General features: G+C 40.7%; 1 protein-coding gene across 1 annotated transcript in view; it reads left to right on the plus strand.

The window, feature by feature from the left end:
- The first annotated feature begins 1,303 nt into the window (after positions 1–1,303).
- The window catches only part of LOC139577053 (3',5'-cyclic-AMP phosphodiesterase 4D-like), a 257,186-nt gene continuing 239,509 nt past the window's right edge, over positions 1,304–18,980 (plus strand). Inside the window, exon 1 of the mRNA XM_071403792.1 lies at positions 1,304–2,309. Within this exon, the coding sequence (XP_071259893.1) occupies positions 1,993–2,309 (317 nt within the window). The 5' untranslated portion in view covers positions 1,304–1,992. The remainder of the gene's footprint in view (positions 2,310–18,980) is intronic.

The following is an 18,980-nucleotide window of genomic DNA, read 5'->3' on the forward strand; positions in this document are numbered from 1 at the left end:
ACCTAAATGTATGTAAACTTACGACTTCAACTGTAGATACAACAGTAGCTAGGATGGGGAGAATCTGTCCATAATAAAGCGCTGCTTTATGACAATTCAATCCATTTCAATCCCACTTTGTAACACAACAAAAGTGGAAAAAGGGGTGTGATTACTTCCTGAAGGCACTGCATAGGGGAGTGTTCTTTTCTCTTTGGCCCACTGTCATACCCCTCTCCTCACCAACATTGCGTGCAAAGCAACCACTGCTCTGTCAAGAGCCTATTTCTGAGGAGATTGCATTCATGCTCCTGGCATTGAAGAAATTAGAGTCCCGGCCAGTTAGTTTACATTGTAATGGGCTCGAACCAAGCAGTGGGAGAGGAGGAAGAACACACTGCGATTTGACCAAAAGTCCTCTCTTGGGTTTAAAGGAAATAAAGAACAAAGAAATGGAAAATTTAAAATGTGCCTAAAGCAATTTCATGGTGGCTGACTGCCTGTAGTGGTAGAAGGAGCTGGATGGTCATGCTTTCTCCTCTCTGGAGACTGGAGTCCGAATCACAATCTATGTCCCATCCACCCCGTCACTCCGTGTGGAGGAATGACACTGGACACATCTCAAATGTGAAACAGAATGAAACAAATATAATTTGTCTGCCCTAAAAAATACAACCATATTTAAAAAGATTAAGTAGATGGCATTAACCATCTGTATTAGTGTTTACTTGTTTTGGTGGGAAATTACATAATCCTCATCTAAATTTGAATACTTTTTGTTTGTACTGCCTGCATTTTAAATAAGTGAAGAATAAAATTATATTTTATCATATTACTAGAGAAATCTATTGAATGTTGCATCCTATTAGTTGCATTTAGGGTATCCTCCCCAAAGAACTTTGCAATGCATACGTAGCAATATATTATTTTAAACAATAAATATAGAAGACACATTTAGACACTTGTTGTGGTCATGGTTTTGATTCCATGAACAAGGATCAACGAGTGAACACTTTTTTCACATTCTAATCTTATTTTATTATATGATGATGATACTCCCATACCTTGATTCCATTAACAAGGATCAGAGAAGCAACATTTGGATTGATTCCCATTTTAGCCATGACATTACATATCCCTCTGGACTGCATTTGTGTTGTGGTCAAAGGGAGGTGGCTAAGGTCTCATGTTTTATGTATGCTGTGACAGCTTTCCTATTCCATGTTAACAAGGACTGCAGATGGGGGATGAACAGTGACATTGTGGTTGTTTAGGCCGCCTACTGCATGGATGTTTTCATGCATCGAGTGCGTAAAGTTATGACAGCCGGTTTTTGGAACATATTATTTCGGAAACATTAAAGGTCATTCATGGATTTTAATTTAGGCTCAAGGTAGTTTATCCACGTACCACGTAAGCCTATTGGGGAGCACGGATAAGGAATCGTCACCAGAACCTTGCTGAAATAGGCGTGTACGCATAGACGGTGGAGCACTTGGAGTTCGACTACAGCCAGGTTCTTATCTGAGCGACAGGGAGAGAGTAACATTGGACGGGACGTTATAATAACACAAAATTAAATGTTAATAAAAAAAAAATCTTAGCACAGTAGGCCTATAGATGGCAATAGTGTTTGGAGTGTGTGGTGGTGTATTAAGATGACAAAAGTAGACTAGTCACCAAATGGATGTTTTGTTGGATAGTCTACTACTGTATTTTGGAAAATGAGGCAATGCACATTATTTAACTGCTTAACTTCAGATAGCTCTGTCCTGTTAAAGGTAATTCAGAGAAGTGCCTGGATCTGCAGATTTCAAGTAACTTTTCAAACTAACCGAAAATCTGTGTTGAAAGTAACAAATGTTGAATTAATTTAGGTCTCCAGCAGAACAAAGTTTTAGAAAACATCTTGGCAGCAACAGCCCCGAGACAAGGTGCCGAAAAAGTCCAGAGGCTTCACTTTGCATGTTTTAATCCAGACTGCGAGTCTAATAAAAACCTTGGCAAGCTAGGATGGATACCGCCGGCGGGAATGTGACAGCATCCCTCGTCTCTGGCAGTGGTAGCTTCGGCAGCAGCGGTAGCTGCACGGATGGAAACGCGAATGCGCCTAAACATTTGTGGAGGCAACAGAACCAAGCAGCGCTTTCTCCGCTCCACCACGCGCTCGGAGTACGGACGAACAACCGGGTGAGAAGAGGATTTTCGGACACCGAGAAATACCTCAGCCCTAAGACCATGGACCGAACTTATGCAGTGGACACCGGGCACCGACCCTGTTTGAAGAAATCGCGGATGTCATGGCCATCCTCGTTCCAAGGACTTCGACGGTAAGGACAGCTTTATCTCTGTCTCAAGGGAGAATGACAAGGGCGTGTGTGAACAATGGAAAGCGAAAAAGTAGGGTAAGTAGGCTACCAAAGGTGTAAAAGAGGTCGCAACTTTGGACAAGCTTTAGTTTTCATTCCGTAGCCTAAATATTCGCCTTTTAGGTAGATGTGAAAAATATCCTATCCCGGTACTCGAGAATTATTATTAATCTAACCGACGAGACAAAGAGGGATTTGTAAATTATGTAAATGTGTGTGTATGATGAATTTGCGAACGCATGGTTTTCTCATTCGTTTTTAGATTGGACGTTTGCGCATCAATAGTTTCTGTTATTAATGATATGGATGTCTTGATGGATGATTGTTTTAAAAAAAGACGCCCATGATTTAAAGGTGCTGTGACTGGGAGTAAATAAGGCGATACATTAATTAATAACTTAAGGTAGACGTGGACCAAGTAGGCACAGGGAGGACACAAAGTTAAATAGACCTACCCCGCAGGAAATAAAGTGAGGGGCACAATTATAAGGTTCATCTCTCAAATGATGAGCAGGCATAACACATTGCACATTTCAGTCCATGTATTCGCTTGTACGCCCTTTTTTACCCAACACATCCCATACTAGTAGATACATTAAAGCTTTTTATATCAGCTATAGGCCTAATAAGCCAATTGTAAGCATTTCTTACCACATAATTACAGTTCATTTCTGACAAGGGCAGACTGCTGTGCAGTTCACCAGTCCAATACAAAAATACCCTATTTCCACTCTCATGCTGACCCACACATACTGGCTCTGATATTTTCTTTTCACATTGTCCAATCCAGCATAGTTCTAGCAACTAACGTGGATACAAAAGGAAAGCACAATACTACACATTGGATTGGCTAAGCAGTGTTAAAAGGGTTATAGGCCTACCATTCATTATTTTCACTAGTCTCTCCTACTTGCATTCATTGGTTTAATCCACACATTCACAACGGTCTCAAGCCATTCTATATACCAGGAGATGACTGTCGATGCTTTTTAGGTGGTGGTGGAGCCCAGAAGGCTGCTCCATATTCAGACCGAGTCCTGAGGATTCTTCTTCTCTAATTATCTACTTTAGCTGCAAAGTAAAGAGAGAAAGAATCTAATATTAGGTCACCTCCGTTTCCTGTCTGAAGTTCTGGAGCTACCATAATATCTGTCCCTGGACTAATATTCTCTTCAGTTATGACTGCCATCTCACCTCAGGGCTATGGAGAATATTGACCGAGCTGTGCTTGGAATGGACTAACATGTATCCAGACCCGATATTCAGAGTCTAGACAGAAAGAAAAGCATGATTACTGTTTATGAGATTGTTTACAATCTGAAGAAATCATACTTGGGACAGAGGAAGACAAGTTATCTTTTATAGAAGGTATAATTATATTTTTAAATATTTCAGGGCGGGTGAAGAAAGATTCGGGGCAGAAAGATGTGTAGTATTGCATTGTTTTACTCATGGCAGATAATCTATAGGGCAATACTGTCCAGGGCCCCATTTCCCCAAAGCATCTTAAGGCTAAGTTCATCAGTAGAACCTTCGTAAGAGCATCGTTAATATCTCCAAGCTGTTTCCCAAAACCATCGTTATTAACGTTGCACTTGAAAATGCTCGTAATCTAAAGATTCCTCGGGCCAATCGTAGAACAGCTAAGTGCATCGTTAGTTCCTTTTTTGCCCTCCTGTGTCACTTTATACACAGAAGATCTCTGTTGAACATAGATTCACATGGTCTATCCGTTTCCCTGTGACTGCCGATAACTTCAGAACAATGTTGACTACAAATACAAAGTTGCCAATGTCTTTGCAATTGATACAAACAAGCAACATATAAAGATGCTTCAAATGAAAACAGAGATGACCGCATTAAAATAAACAGTAGGCTATAGGCCTTTTGCAAGCATATTGAAGTAATTTCATGTTTAATCAATTGAGTTTTATTTTTCTACTTCTAATTTGTTGAATATACACTGAGTGTACAAAACATTAAAAACACCTTCCTAATATTAAGTTGCACCCCCAACCCCCTTTTGCCCTCAGAACCGCCTCACTTCGTCGGGGCATGGACCCCACAAGGTGTTGAAAGCGTTCCACAGGGATGCTGGCCCATGTTGACTCCAATGCTTCCCACAGTAGTGTCAAGTTGACTGGATGTCTTTGTGTGGTGGACCATTCTTGATACACACGGGTGTAAAAAAAAAACAACAGCGTTGCAGTTATTGACACAAACCGGTGCACCTGGGACCTACTACCATACCCCGTTCAAAGACACTTAAATATGTTGTCTTGACCATTTACCCTCTGAATGGCACACATACACAATTCATGTCTCAATTGTCTCAAAGGTTAAAATATATTTTAACCTATCTCCTTCCCTTCATCTACACTGATTGAAGTGGATTTAACAAGTAACATCAACAAGTCTATCATGGCATTCACCTGGTCAGTCTGTCATGGAAAGAGCAGGTGTTCTTAATGTTTTGTGCACTCAGTGTATTTCATAGCCTAATTTGTGTGCAATGATGTGCCGACTGGGCGATTTAGTGCATTTTTATTGGGTAAGCATTAGAGTTTAACCTGGTTACTGAGTTTTACTGGGATTTACCACCCAAAACCACTCTATTTTCCAAGGATAAATAACTGAGAGAAACTGGTAAATTATAATAAATTACTTATATGAACAGCATGGCGTGAAATGAAACTGTTAAATTATATGCATGTTTAAATCTGGCTTCTCTATGGCCTCTGCATGAAGAATCTTCAATGCTCAGGGTGGGGACAGACAGCCCATCTCAGTATTGAGCGCAGTTCACAATGTATGTAGACCTATACTGTCATCTCATCATGGTAACTTTTTTCTTGTGATAGCTAGGCCTGCATTTGCTGCAGCATAGTCTATGCTACAGTAATATAAAGACCGAATGCCCGTCTAATTTACCCATCTCCATCTGGCTTTCGGGGTCACCTTATTTTTTAATTGTAACTTTTATTTTATTGTGTCATTTGTGCTCCTTCTCCGGCCTCTAGGTCACCAGGCTGCTCGTTAGGGCGCACACCTGTCATCAGCGTTACGCGCATAATTATACTCACCTGGACTCCATCACCTCCTTGATTACCTGCCCTTTATATGTCACTCCCTTCGGTTTCTTCCCCAGTCGTCATTGTTGCTGTTTGTGTTTCTTGTTTTGTTAATTAATTAATTAAATGTATTCACTCCCTGAACTTGCTTCCCAACTTTCAGAGTACATCGTTACATATTGTAGCTGCAGAGTTTTAAAACAGCCCATCACTCGAAATTCGTTGCTTTAAACTAGTGCATGAGCAAGCTCTCTCGCAGTCTTTCTCTCTCTCCATCAACTGTAAGGACCGACGCTGGAGAAGAAAGCCGGTACGGGGAGTAGAACATTTATTATGGAACAGACATCAAACAGGACAGGGACAGCAATAGAACCGGGTATGCAAAGACGAACAAACATTAATCCTGAAGCAGGGAACAGAGCTTGGGAACAGACCGATATAGGGTAGGTAATTACACAGATGATTGAGTCCAGGTGAGTCCAATAATCGCTGATGCGCATGACGGGGCAAGACAGGTGTGCGTACTGATGGTGGCAGGAGAGCGTAATGTTGGGGAGCCTGTCTCCTTCGAGCGCCAGGGAGGGGGAGAGGGAGCAGGTTTGACATCAACTCCATTCAAATTAGATTATCCGGTTCTAGTTTGACATATAGCCCTATACAGGGCATTCTGAAAGTATTCAGACCCCTTCCCTTTTCCCACACTTTGTTACGTTACAGCCTTATTCTAAATAGGATTACACAATAATGAGAAAGCAAAAACTGTTTTTTAGAAATGTTTGCAAATTTGTTACAAATAAAAAAACTGAAATAGCTTATTTACATAAGTATTCAGACCTTTTGCTATGAGACTCGAAATTGAGCTCGAGTGCATCCTGTTTCCATTGATCATCCTTGAGATGTTTCTACAACTTGATTGGAGTCCACCTGTGGTACATTCAATTGATTGGGCATGATTTGGAAAGGTACATACAGTTGAAGTCGGAAGTTTACATACACCTTAGCCAAATACATTTAAACTCAGTTTTTCACAATTCCTGACATTTAATCATTGTAAAGATTCCCTGTCTTAGGTCAGTTAGGATCACCACTTTATTTTAAGAATGTGAAATGTCAGAATAATAGTAGAGTGATTTATTTCAGCTTTTATTTCTTTCATCACATTCCCAGTGGGTCAGAAGTTTCCATACACTCAATTAGTATTTGGTAGCATTGCCTTTAAATTGTTTAACTTGGGTCAAACGTTTCGGGTGGCCTTCCACAAGCTTCCCACAATAAGTTGGGTGAGTTTTGGCCCATTCCTCCTGACAGAGCTGGTGTAACTGAGTTAGATTTGTAGGCCTCCTTGCTCACACACATTTTTTCAGTCTTGCCCACACATTTTCTATAGGATTGAGGTCAGGGCTTTGTGATGGCCACTCCAATTCCTTGACTTTGTTGTCCTCAAGCCATTTTGCCACAACTTTGGAAGTATGCTTGGGGTCATTGTCCATTTGGAAGACCCATTTGCGACCAAGCTTTAACTTCCTGACTGATGTCTTGATGTTGCTTTAATATATCCACATAATTTTTCTACCTCATGATGCCATCTATTTTGTGAAGTGCACCAGTCCCTCCTGCAGCAAAGCACCCCCACAACATGATGCTGCCACCCCCATGCTTCACGGTTGGAATGGGGTTCTTTGGCTTGAAAGCCTCCCCCATTTTCCTCCAAACATAACGATGGTCATTATGACCAAACAGTTCTATTTTTGTTTCATCAGACCAGAGGACATTTCTCCAAAAAGTACGATCTTTGTCCCCATGTGCAGTTGCAAAGCGTAGTCTGGCTTTTTTTATGGCGGTTTTGGAGCAGTGGCTTCTTCCTTGCTGAGCGGCCTTTCAGGTTATGTCAATATAGGACCCGTTTTACTGTGGATATAGATACTGAAAGATTAGTGGAATCTGTGTGGGTAGCTGGACAGGTAGGATGACTGACAGTGAAGGTGAACAGGTGGTCACGTGTCAGATGACAGAAGAATGGATGAGACTGAGGCAGGAATTCCTTTAACCATAAAGTGGTATATTTACTGAGTAGTCTGTGCTGCATAACAAAGGAAACAAAATAACATGTATCCAATCAAATCCATAATCACAAAGATCAAATCATAACAATCATTCATTATAACATAATTAGGGAATTCAACAATCCAGTTCATTAAGAAGTCAATAGTAATCACCTGTGAGTCATTTAGGCTCTTAACTATTTATCATAAAATAAATACAAACAGTGAATGGTCATTCAATCTATAATCTCCTTTAGTTTGATATCAAAGTCGATCAGTTAGCAAACAATGACGTTTCTCATTTCACCCTTTCAATTGTCTTCATGTGTATATGTAATTAATTTAATTACATATTAACCATATCGATTGCATAATTGGCCTATGAGGATCAGTATGGCCACAATCATTTACAATTCACATTACACAATATGTTTGAAGCGTGCGCTCCAAGACGCGCTCCGCGATAATAACTACAAACAATAACTGATGGCCCACTCTCCCGATCGCAACAGATAGTTCAGATGAAAGGTAACAGAGTCGGTGGACTTACATGGATTCATGGACGCACAGAACTTCTCGAGCAGACGGAGTTAAGGAAGAAAAAGCAGCGAGATCAGGCGATGCCGTTTTCATCCTTTTATGTGGATGAGATCTGTCGGTCATTGCCACCTGACCTAATTAAAGCGCCCCTGGCCCAGCTGAGTAAGTGGCCATGAATTAAACGATTATTCCACCAACTCCATGGGCCTTTTCTACAGCCACCCTAGAAATTTGTTAAATTCCACACTCCTCAAAAAGGCTCATTACTCCCCGTCCTCCGTCCTCTCAGGGAGAGGAATTAGTCGAGCAACTGGCCTAATATATGTCCAGTTCTTTACCTGGATCTCCACTGATCTAACGCAAACCATCGGTCCCAGGCATGGTCTTAGTGATACGTCCCACCGGCCAGGAGGCTCGAGGCAGCCATGAGGAAGGCTTCAGTATCCAAACTCTCCAGTAGGTCCAGGTGGACACACCTAGTCGTCAAACACTTGAATAGAATGCCCCAGCGCTTTTCCACTCGACGACCTAGCTTGATCGTCAAGGGGCCAAAGCAATCTACTCCTGTTGACCAGAAGGGTGGTTTGAGAAGGCGCAAGCGAGCAGGGGGTAAATCTGCCATTTTGGGCACAGTGGCTCCGGCCCGCCATCTCTGACATTCTACGCAGGCGTATTGGTGCTTACGAATGGCTCCTCGTCCTCCAAGTATCCAGTACTTCCGCCTCATCTCCCCATAGACCCTCTCTGGCCCTGGGTGGAGATGCCTCTCATCATAACTCTTGATGAGGAGCCTGGTAAGAGGGTGTCTGGAGTCAAGGATAATTGGGTGGATAGCGTCGGGGTCCAAAATTTCTGCTCGGCGCAGCCTCCCTCCGACTCTAATCACTTCAAGGATTTGATCATATTCTGGGGCGAGAGAGAGAAGACGGCTCTCCTTAGCAACTTCCCTACCGGCTTTCAGAGCTTTTAGCTCCTCAGGGAAGCTAACTGCTTGTGCATGCTGGAGGAGTAGTGTCTCTGCCGCGAGGGAGGTGGCTATAGAAGCCACCCCATCTGAGGTCTGGTTTGTGGCGGCGATCAGATCCGGCAGTGTTTGGGATTGTGCTAGGTCAGGGAGAGCTGTTGTTGGTTCCGTAGAGATGCTGTAGCATTGGGCGGACTTCCCTAACTCATGAGCTTCAGTTGGTTGCGGAGGAGGATGGTTGGGCACCCGTAGCAGTGGGGTCGCGTACCTCTGAACGCCATCCAGTTCAGTGGTGGTGGTGCGCTTCTCCAGGAGGTCTAATGCATAGGAGTCATGTTTCGAGCGGGTGACCTCCTGTAGCTTCCAACTGAAGCTCATGAGTTAGGGAAGTCCGCCCAATGCTACAGTATCTCTACGGAACCAACAACAGCTCTCCCTGACCTAGTACCTGTTTCCTCCAGCAACTTCACAAGGTCCTTTGCTGTTGTTCTGGGATTGATTTGCACTTTTCGCAGCAAAGTACATTCATCTCTAGGAGACAGAATGCGTCTCCTTCCTGAGCGGTATGACGGCTGCGTGGTCCCATGTTGTTTATACTTGCTTACTATTGTTTGTACAGATGAACGTGGTACCTTCAGGCATTTGGAAATTGCTCCCAAGGATGAACCAGACTTGTGGAGGTCTACAATTTTTTTTCTGAGATCTTGGCTGATTTCTTTTGATTTTCCCATGGCGTCAAGCAAAGAGGCACTGAGTTTGAAGGTAGGCCTTGAAATACATCCACAGGTGCACCCCCAATTGACTCAAATGATGTCAATTAGCCTATCAGAAGATTCTAAAGCCATGACATAATTTTTTTGAATTTTCCAAGCTGTTTAAAGGCACAGTCAACTTAGTGTATGTAAACTTATGACCCACTGGAATTGTGATGCAGTGAATTATATGTGAAATAATCTGTCTGTAAACAATTGTTGGAAAAATGACTTGTGTCATGCACAAAGTAGATGTCCTAACCGACTTGCCAAAACTATAGTTTGTTAACAAGAAATTTGTGGAGTGGTTGAAAAACCAGTTTTAATGACTCCAACCTAAATGTATGTAAACTTCCGACTTCAACTGTATATACATATTTTTTTTATCCCAGCCCCTGTACCCGCAGGAGGCCTTTTGCCTTTTGGTAGGCAGTCATTGTAAATAAGAATTTGTCTTAACTGACTTGCCTAGTTAAATAAAGGTTAAATAAAATGAAATAAATTGAATGATGAAGATTGCGACAGCATAACTTATTTCATTTAACTGTTAACAGCAATCAAGGAATGATGGAACAATAGAGAGAGAAAGAGGAGGTAGGCTAATAACATTTGGGGAAATATTATGAAAGGTAGGCTTTTATACACGTCAGCCTACTAATTATACAAATAACACCGATTTATATTTCAAAATGTAAAATCGTATTTGCTAACTTAGACTTTCTAGGCCACGTGCTGCACCAGAATCACATTTTCTCTCCTTGCTTTGTCATGGTTTGAACGATGTCTATAAATCCAGTCCGTATAATACAATACAGTACAGTAATACATTTCACACTCAAATATTTGCCTACTGGAGCTAGTTTCATTTATTTTCCCAAGATAACATATACTGTAGCTAGCATCATCTATGGGATTTTATGTTTTTCTGTCGTGCATAATGTGCAGTAGGCTATATCATACAGTGCATTCGGAAAGTATTCAGAACCAAATACAGGTCTGCCAAGCTTATAGCGTCATACACAAGAAGACTCAAGGCTGTAATCGCTGCCAAAGCTGCTTCAACAAAGTACTGAGTAAAGGGTCTGAATACTTATTTCTTTTCTTTTTTTGCTTTGTCATTATGGGGTATTGTGTGTAGATTGGTTTAGAATAAGGCTGTAAAGTAACAATGTGGGAAAAGTCAAGTGTTCTGAATACTTTTCTGAATGCACTGTATATGTAGCCTACTGGGTAACGGCACAAGCTTTTGGGCTCAGGCTCATTAAATGTCTTTAATGTGTGGCTCATCACATTTAGGTATCGTCAGGCTTGAATTTTCGATCGAAACTCTAAACAAATTTAGACAGGCCTATTTGTATGCTTTTGAATGACCCTTACGGTTTTGGCAGGAAATGCCGGGTTACCCGGGAGAATTTGTAAAACATTTCTAAAATACCGGGAAAATATGCAACCCTAGTAAGCATTACAAATAAGCTGCCTCAATATTTGCAACTTTTTAGGTGGTAATATCTCTCTAGGAGCTGATATAACAGTATAATGATTTAGCAATACTGACAAGGTAAGATTTGGATGGAGAAAGCTGATGGAGAAAGCTTTCGATCCTATCAGTATTGACACATGCTCCAATGATGCACTTTGTGACCGTTCTCTCTGCGTGGTGTTTTTGGAAATGCATCTTCGGCCGTTGTAGGAAAGTTGCATCGTTTAAATACATGTAAGTCTAAATTCCATCGCTATCGGGAAACCGGGCCCAGCTTACTATTAAAGGTCATTAGATAAAATCATTTAGACTTTCAAGTGATACTAAAGTCCCTCATTCAACCGAAACCACTATCCAGAAGTGTGTGGTCTGAGCAAAACCACCTACAAGGCTGTGAAAAGCAGGTTTGAAACAAGGCAACAGTAAACATGTCGTCTGCCATGAATCATGCAGCGCCCCCTTGGGCCAATAAATGCCATAGATCTCTATGGCAGGACGTGTCATTCACCCAAGTTTTGTCAAAACTGTCCGGTGGTGTCTGAGATATTGTGTGGGTTAGCTAAACTCATATCCCTGAGCACATGTGCCAAATTGTATCACTCCGAGTCAAACAGATCAAGAGATATATACGTGCCTGTTATAGTGCCACCGTGTGGTCGTTATGAATGTTCTTGTATATGTTGAGTCTTGAGTGTTCGCAACATGTGTAACAAATTTATGTGCCAAACCATGCCCACGTGAATGTACTGTATATTGGTCATGTTGTTTTAGGTACTAGTCTAGAAAGTATTGCGTTGAGAGACCTTTGTCCATAGATGCCACATATCATGTTTCGTGCAGATTGGTCATTCGGTGCCAGAGAACTAAGTTGAAGTGTTTTTCACAAAATTCTAAATGGTGGACTTTATGGGGACCTGGGGCAAAAATGTTTCCTTATGAGGGTTTTCCAATAGTTACCACAGGCACAAAGTCAACTGGCTATATTGTAAACATTTATGAAAACAAAAATGAGTTTTTTGGTATTCATTTAAGGTTAGGGTTAGGCATAAGCTTAGCAGTGTGGTTAAGGTCAGGGTTAGGTTTAAAACTACATTTTAAGAAGAGAAATTGTAGAAATAGGTGGACTTTATGACTTTGTCTCTGTGGTACCAAGTAACAACCCTTGTGAGGAGAGGGACCTATGTACTGAATTTCATGACTTTAGGTCAAATGCGGTTAGGGGCGTGACCTTTTAAAGGTTTCATTTTCAATCGCTTGTTATAGTGCCAACATCTGGCCAATCAATATAATTTTGTAAATTCTGGATCTCTATGACAAGACGCATCATTCACAAAAGTTTCTCACACAGCCAGTGCTGTCATAGATAGTGACACCAGTTGATGTCAGCTTTTTTCCTTACTCTGAGACCTTCTCTATACAAGACAAGCTTTGCTCACACACAACCCTAGACACCCAGGACCCTATTCTCAATTACCAACAATCTTGAGTTTATATGGAGAGAAATGATTCTTCTCTGTCTCTGTGTTAGCCTGGTTGACTGGCAGTCTGGGTGTTACTCAAGCTAAAACACATGACCCCAATTTGATACCAAGCCTGGACACTAATCAGCACTTCTGGGAGACTGGAAGGAAGAATCTGGAAAATTCTGTCATGATGGCATTCCACTTGTGGAGCCTGCCGGTCGCCAAGACACAATGTTCACTTGTGTCCAATGGGATGCGGAAAAGGCTGATATACTTATTCCTTTATTAAACCTTTTGAGGTTAAATTCAATATAAAATGTGACTTGTCTGCAGTCACACAGAGTAGTCTTCATTAGGGCCCATCTTGTCTCTGTGGCTCAGCTCTCATCCCCAGCTTTTAAAGCATGTGGTCTAACCGTTTAGCTGTATCATTAGATCCCTGGTGAACAGGCTGGCCATCACCACTGGGCATGAGGCTATCAACACAGTCACACTCACAGCATTAATGCTTACAGTATTACATGGGCACAGAACTGTGGGATTACTCTACAGGAGAACAGATATAGCAATATATCTCAATCGAATCAAAAGTTGGTAATGCATCCAATGTTATGTCTGTCTCACAATGTCTGCATATTTGATGAGTGCATAGAGCTATGGATGTGGGGCGCATATCAATGAATGTATGAATCTGCATTGCTTTGTCTTAGTTTCAGGATCACTGCAAATCTCTTTGCATAACCTCAGAGCTGCATCCCATTGCAGTTGCTTAATTTTGCCATCATAACTGTTTTGACATCTCTTGTCTTTTAGGCAATAATGATAAGAATCTCTGTCCCACTCATGAGTAAAATCCCTCAAACAGGAAACTGGATGGCTGACTCTCCTAATATAATGCAATTTGCCATTTGGAGGAATACATGCTGCCAATTTGTGTCATTTTGATAAACTGCATGGAAGTTACTCAAAGTAAATGGCAATTTACCAACATATGAATAACTTTTTAGGGCTTTTCAAAGATTACAAGTGATACACAAATAACAGCCCAAATAAAGGAAACACTTGAGAAAACGAGAGATACAAAGTATATATTTAAAGCAGGTGCTTCCACACAGGTGTGGTTCCTGAGTTAATTAAGCAATTAACATCCCATCATGCTTTGGGTCATGTATAAAAATGCCCAGTTGCCCCCCATTATTTTGGCAACCATGGCTATAGAAGAAGAGATCTGTTGCCGTGTCCGAAATCTGGCTTGCCTACTACTTACTTAACTGTATACTGTGTACTAATCGTACTACGTACTATTTAGCAAAATATATGCCACGGCCGCAACATACTACCTTTGGTGCGTTCAAGACAACTGGGAACTCGGAAACAAAATGAGCTAAGACTGGGGAAAATCATGACGTCAGTGATCTTCAGGTCGGAGAAGTCAGCCCTAGGATGATGCCTGAGTTTACGACTTGTAATTCCGAGTTGGATGATCGTTCAAAAATATTTTTCCCAGTCAGAGCATGTTTTTTTCTGAGTTCCCTGTTGTCTTGAACGCACCATCAGTTACGGCTTCGCAGATTAATCAGAAAGGATCGTCTGTAGCCCCAGTCAGTGACCTTTCACTACAGCGGAGTGTTATTGTTTTGGGCTAATGTTAGTTAAGTAGCTAGCTTTGGAGTAAACTTGAGTTAACCGTAGGGTAAGCATGAATAGTGCCTTCAGAAAGTTTTCATGCCCCTTGACTTATTCCACATTTTGTTGTTACAGCCTAATATCTCACCCATCTTTACAAAAGGCCCCATAATGACAAGGTGAAAACATGTTTTTAAACAATTGTGCAAATGTATTGAAATTGAAATACAGAAATATCTTATTTACGTAAGTCATCACACCCCTCAGTCAATACATGTTAGAATCACTTTTGGCAGTGATTACAGCTTTGAGTCTTTCTGGGTAAGCCTCTAAGAGCTTTGCACACCTGGATAGTACAATATTTGCACATGATTCTTTCAAAAAGATGTTAAGCTCTGTCAAGATGCTTGTTGATCATTGCTAGACAGCCATTTTCAAGTCTTGCCAGAGACTTTCAAGATGATTTAAGTCAAAACTGTAACTAGGCAATTCTGGAACATTTCAGTATTGTCTTGGTAAGCAGCTCCAGTGTATATTTGGCCTTGTGTTTTAGGTTATTGTCCTTCTGAAAGGTGAATGTGTCTCCCAGTGTCTGTTGGAAAGCAGACTGAACCAGGTTTTCCTCTATGATTTTTGCCTGTTTTTCACTCTATTCCGTTTATTTATCTGAAAAAAAAACTCCCTAGTCCTTGCAGATGACAAGCATACCCATAACATGATGCAGCCACGAACATGTTTGAAAATATGAAGAGTGGTACTCAGTGATGTATTGGATTTGCCCCAAACATAATGCTTTTAATTCAGGACATAAAGTACATTTCTTTGCCACATTTTTTGCTGTTTTGCTTTAGTGTCTTATTGTAAACATGATGCATGTTCTAGGCTTCCTTCTTTTCATTCTGTCATTTAGGTTAATATTGTGGAGTAACTACAATGTTATTGATCCATCCTCAGTTTTCTCCTATCACAGCCATTAAACTCTAAAAAAGTTAGTCTTCATTGGCCTCAAAGTGAAATCCCTGAGCTGTTTCCTTCTTCTCCTGTGACTGAGTTGGGAAGGACGCCTGTATCTTTGTAATGACTGGGTGTATTGATACACCATCCAAAGTGTAATTCATAACTTCACCATGCTTAAAGGGATATTCAATATCTGCTTTTAGTTTTTTTTTTACCAATGGGCGCCCTTCTTTGCGAGTCATTGGAAAACCTCCCAGGTCGTTGTGGTTGAATCTTTGTTTGAAGTTCACTACTCGACTGAGCGACGTTAAAGATTTATGTGTGGGGTACAGAGATGAGGTAGTCATTCAAAAATCATGTTAAACACTATTGCACACAGAGGGAGTCCAGGCAAAGGGCTCGTAATTAGGACGACTGTTCTACCTCTCTGAACTGTGTGTGGTGATCTTTCTGGCACCCAGAGCTGCTGAGATATCACCCAAGTGGGTGCCATACATTGTGAAGGAGAAGTCCAGTGGCTACATGACTCAGGATGGTTCCCAGAATAGCTAGCCCTCTACAAGATCGTCACCAAACTCCATCTTCATCAACATCTCCCTGACCACCTTCCTCTGATCAAGCAATGAACTCATCTCGTCTCATCTTTGGAGGACGCATGCACTCAAAGACTTGGCCTCTATTGGTTTACCTAGCCCTCTATTGGTTTACCTAGCCCTCTATTGGTTTATCTAGCCCTCTATTGGTTTACCTAGCCCTCTATTGGTTTACCTAGCCCTCTATTGGTTTACCTAGCCCTCTATTGGTTTACCTAGCCCTCTATAGGTTTACCTAGCCCTCTATTGGTTTACCTAGCCTTCTATTGGTTTACCTAGCCAACTATAGCTAGGCTACTCATGCTTTTGATGCACTTTGAGATTATGAAATTTCTATTATTATTATTATTATACCAAAGATGGTTTGTTTAGTAGAGCAAAATGCTCTGACGAAGGCCAAGAGACAGACATGTAAACTTCAATAAAAAGTTATACTCTTTTCTTTTAAGTTATCTAATTGTTAGCATGCACCTGCAACAAGATAACTTAGATGTGCATGTTGAAAGTAAAAACACACCAACAGTAGATGTACCAATATGCCAAAATGTTTTGTTTATTTTTTATTTCATTTGTATTTACTAACAAACACTTTCCAATGAGAACAGAAATCCACTTTGGGTTCAAAAAAGGACTTCACCAAAAACAGTACAAAATAAATCATGTCTATAAATAAAATGCACAATATTACTTCTTAATCATGGCCTTTAAAATGGCCATAAAGCGTGCCTACCTGGCAGTCACCTTTTCCAGCATCCACATCTGGAAGGGAAAGAAGCCTACAGCACCGCATTCCACTTTCAGGATGTGGATGTGGCCACCCCTCCCTCTGTGCTGACTCTGGTGGGGGGAGCGTTCAACTTCTGAAAAATATGGAAAAGGATAGCTTTTCGCATCAAAAATGCTATTTGCAGTACATTTCTCTGGAAAACGTGCACCTTTCTAACATGTGGGTAATATTTGGTTGAGAAGTTGATCAATGAAATTAACCTTTTCACCCACTTAGACAGCCAACAGTTATTTAATTTCGGTACTATAGAGTTTGAAAACTATACTAATAATCCACTGGATTTTAAATAACTATTGAAGTGAGGTTGAGAACACATTGACCTATTTTACCAAAACACACCATGTGTGGGGTTATAACCACCCACTGGGCACAGATGTCAGTTCAACATCTAGTTTTGAGTTACATTTGGTGGAGTTGTCAACATGAATTCAAAACATTTCACCACATCATTGGATTTAGGTTAAATTGAAGAGAGAAAAAATAATAAAGTCTAAATGCCCTTATGTTGATGACTTTTTGAAAATCCAATCAGTTTTCCACGTTGATTCAACGTCATTGTTCAAATTACATGGAAACATTGATTAAACCACTTTTTGCCCAATGGGCAATCCATGAAGTGTGATTAGATGTTTTAGAAGTAGTTGCCATTGTGATGTATGCTTCTTTACATTAAAATAAGGATAAGCGCCTGAGCTAAGAATAGGAAAACAAACTATCACCGAGAACTTTTGTGATGCTGCACACTCTTGACCCTGATATGTATAATACATTTTGCACCATGACTATAATTGTATCTTCCAGATTTAGGTTCTAAACTACCGTTGGCTATTGTCCCTCTGTGGAACAATAAAAACAAATGCTTTTCTGGCATAGACTTCTGGAAAAAAAGACCTACAATAAACCAAAAAAATGCACTGTTGGAACAGGCTTTGCTGCTTTAACTTAAGAACTTTCATCCCCTTACTCATTTGCCGTTGCAATGCCCCCCTTGTGGACAGGTGCATATTTCAGGTAGGTTGACATTGCCTGTAGTATTTCTGCCTTTGTAGCCTTTCAGTCGCCAATACTAACAGCTGCTGTAAAGGGGGAAAACAAATATTTGCTAGAGAAGGTAAACAAATGTGTTCAATTTCTTGATTTGGACTCCGCTGTTCCTATAATGAGGCTGCAAAGGTTGGAGTCCTCAAAGGCCTTATTTCCTTTGTTTTCCATTCATATTAAATCGTTGACTGTATCGAACACTATGTACTTTACAAGCAACACACCATGACCTAATTTAAATGGGAAACTTATAATTGTTTTTATAATAATAAAAATGAAACAAAAGTAGTTTGTTTACTTCCAAATATAAACAGCCTGATTTCAATATAATAAAAATGGTTTAAAAAGAAATGTCATTCTTGCTTCTCGCATAGGAAAATGGTAAGAGCTTTTGCAGCACTTTGGTGAGGGGGCTTTTTGGAATTTTATTAAGATCCACATTAGCTGTTGCAAAAGCAGCAGCTACTCTTCCTAGGGTCCACGCAAAACATGACATAACACAGAACATTAATAGACAAGTAAAGTTCCAAGACAGAACTACATCAATTTAAAAAAGGCACATATCTACGTATCAATATATACATACAAACTATTTCGGTAAAATAGGGGAGAGGCGTTGTGGCGTGAGGTGTTGCTTTGTTTTTTTAAAACCAGGTTTGCTGTTCATTTGAGCAATATTAGATGGAACGGAGTTCCATGCAACAATAGCTCTATATAATACTGTACGCTTTCTTGAATTTGTTCTGGATTTGGGGACTGTGAAAAGACCCCTGGTGGCATGTCTGGTAGGGTAAGTGTGTGTGTAAGTTGACTATGCAAACAATTTGGGATTTAACACAATGTTTCTTGTAAAAAGAAGTCATGCAGTCAGTCTCTGAACTCTTAGCCAAGAGAGACTGGCATGCATAGTATTTATATCAGCACTCTGATTACAATGAAGAGCCAGACGTGCCGCTCTGTTCTGGGCCAGCTGCAGGCTTAACGTCTTAACGTTAACGTAAGGTCTTTCCTTGCAGCAGTCGACAACATGATTGGATAATAATCAAGATAAAACTAGAGCCTGCAGGACTTGCTTTTTAGAGTGTGGTGTCAAAAAAGCAGAGGATCTCTTTATTACGGACAGACCTCTCATCTTTACAACCATTGAATCTATATGTTTTGACCATGACAGTTTACAATCTAAGGTAACGTCAAGTAATTTAGTCTCCTCAACTTGTTCTACAGCCACACCATTCATTACCAGATTCAGCTGAGGTCTAGAACTGAAGGAATGATTTGTACCAAATACAATGCTCTTAGTTTTAGAGATGTTCAGG

The sequence above is a fragment of the Salvelinus alpinus genome, chromosome 5, assembly GCF_045679555.1.
Source record: "Salvelinus alpinus chromosome 5, SLU_Salpinus.1, whole genome shotgun sequence".
In the NCBI taxonomy this organism is placed as follows: Eukaryota; Metazoa; Chordata; class Actinopteri; order Salmoniformes; family Salmonidae; genus Salvelinus; species Salvelinus alpinus.